At 43.1% G+C, this 2,467-nt stretch overlaps 1 protein-coding gene across 1 annotated transcript; it reads right to left on the bottom strand.

The window, feature by feature from the left end:
• Window positions 1-394: 394 nt before the first annotated feature.
• On the bottom strand, window positions 395-2,051 carry LOC118335826 (2,4-dienoyl-CoA reductase, mitochondrial-like). The gene is made up of 5 exons (XM_035672271.1): window positions 1,375-2,051; window positions 1,209-1,281; window positions 968-1,114; window positions 834-896; window positions 395-717 (listed from the first exon to the last, which is right to left on the bottom strand). The coding sequence occupies exons 1-5, from the start codon at window positions 1,578-1,580 to the stop codon at window positions 658-660; spliced, it is 549 nt and encodes a 182-aa protein (XP_035528164.1). The 5' UTR covers window positions 1,581-2,051; the 3' UTR covers window positions 395-657.
• Window positions 2,052-2,467: the final 416 nt, after the last annotated feature.

Below are 2,467 nucleotides of genomic sequence, written 5' to 3'. Positions count from 1 at the left end.
TCCGTCCAGCTCAACACACCAAAAAGATTTCTTTCTCCACAATAACAGAAAACTGTTGCCGTTACAGCTAGTTGGAGAATAAAATGCTCGGGGAATAAAATGCTCAGAGACAATCCAGTGCTGTCCTGGTTCATTAGACTCTACTTAAACACACCTTACATAGTGTGCCAACAGGCCACACCCCCTCCTGATGATCCTGTCGCTGTGTTAACATCTGCTGACTGAGGATCAGTTAGTGGGAATGTCTGTAATATTAACATTAGCTTTAAACTTCAGTCTGAATTTTATTTTGTTTTTAAGGTTTTATTTGGCCTTTTTTTTGCCTTTATTCGATAGTGACAGCTGTAGACAGGAAAGGGGGGAAACTGACAAAAACACCAGAAGAAGAAGAAGATACCTCAGAACTTGTCGTTTTAATGACAACAACAACAACAACCAGAGTGGACGTTTATCAACATTCAGTCTGCAGATTCAAACTGTGGTCACACTGAGCATGTTCAGTCAGTCACATGACTATAACCTAACAGTGAAGCTCTGTATCAATAATCACCGATCAATCGTCAGTCGCATTCTCTCATCATCATCACATCAACAGGTGGGCGGGTCCACCTGCACACTGTGCTCTGATTGGCTGTTGTGGTCCAATGAGGAATGCTTTTAGGATCCTTTAGTGCTTCTGATCATCTGCTCCATCATGTTCCACTGATCTGGAGTCACCTGAGACACCAACAGACATTCCATCATCCTTTTTCAATTTTCAATTCTATTGCTTATTAATAATGATGATTCATGTTTCTGAGGGACAGATTTTAGTGTGACACAGTTTTATTTACCCTCCGCAGCTCGTTAAACTCTCCGGCCATCGAAACATATTCTCCTCCATCCAACCGGATCACCTGGAAACAAACAGTTATTAAAATCTGACCTTTGACCTCAGATCAGTCTGACCTCAGATCAGTGAACTCACAGCTCCAGACATCCAGGTAGCGTAGTCGCTGCTCATGTACGCCGCCAGGTTTGCGATTTCTTCTGGTCTTCCCAGTCGACCTGTCGGGATCCGACCGATCATCGCCTTCTCAAAGGATCCGGTTGGGTCCAGGCGGCTGAACGCCCCCTAAAAACAACAAGCAACAGACAAACAACAGGTAAACAACTAAAAAAACTGTAAATTATAAACTACAAACTCGCTGTGGTCAGATGGGCCATACCTTGGTTCTGATTGGTCCAGGTTGGATTATGTTGAACCTGTGGCCGTAGCGCCCCCACTCTGCAGCCAGAGATCTGACACACAACAACAACAGTGTTACCATGGCAACCACACAGCAGGCTGATCCGAGGTCAGTGTACTGCTGAAAGGTCAAAGGTCAGACTGACTTATAGAGCGCCTCGACTCCAGCCTTCGCCGACGCACTCGGGACCACGAAACCAGAACCAGACTCAGCATAGATGGTGGTGATGGCCAGGAAGGATGCACCTAAACAACAACAACAGTAAATAATAAACAACATGCAGGACACAGGGGTGGAGCAAGACACTCGATCACCATTATTGATCTGAATAGGTGACTGTGGTCGGTACATACGTTTACCTCATTGTCTGAACCACCTTTAATATCAACATCATACACTGAACATCTCACTGATTCTCACTGACCTCTGACCTCTGTCTCTTAGTGACTTATTTTTAACTCATCTGAATTCAACCCTTTTCAGCCACATGTTTGAGCTGAGGAGCTGCTTTTTGATTTTAATCTGGCTGAAACCTTGGTGGTCTGGATTGTAGACTTTATGCTGCAGGTCTCAGAGGGGGAGAGTAAACGCTCCTTTTCTACTGGCTCTCTTCAGGGCTATGTCTGTGTCCCCTTTACATTGTCCCCACCAGCTTGGGGACAGGCACATCCTAAAACCCTGTTACCATCAGTCTACTCCACAAAGATGAATCTGAGCCTGGGCTGCTGGGAGAGTTTAATTTAAGAAAGGCCTCATCACACCAATTAACTAAGACTATAGGAACCACAAGTAGCCCAGCATTCAGAGAACGTAGTGTTCTAGAGGGGTAGCAGCCGATTCGAGCGTTTTCATGGAAGCCTAAACTAACTAAATTATAATTCATATTTGAAAGCCTTGTTCTTAGTCTTACTCATCGCAACTGGAAACCTGCAGTGCCGTTTATTTGTTATAGTGTAACCGCGCTCCTGACCGTACTCTGATTTTATATCTGAATTCTCAGAGTTTTTTATAAGTTTAGTCCTTAAATTCAGATAAAGTAATTATTGTAGGTGATTTTAATATTATGTGGTATGTTGACAATGACAGCCTTAGTAACAATTTATGTCATTAATAGACTCATTGGGCTTCTGTCGAGGTGTTAAAATAACCAATATTGTTTTAATCACTCTTGACATCGTTTCGTATCTATGGCATTGAGTATTGAACTTTAATAGTCTTTCACATAATCCATCTATCCT

This window comes from Morone saxatilis, unplaced genomic scaffold (assembly GCF_004916995.1).
Source record: "Morone saxatilis isolate NCDOM2014 unplaced genomic scaffold, NCSU_SB_2.0 Contig24, whole genome shotgun sequence".
Lineage (NCBI taxonomy): Eukaryota > Metazoa > Chordata > Actinopteri > Moronidae > Morone > Morone saxatilis.
This window is presented reverse-complemented; position numbering and strand designations above follow the sequence as displayed.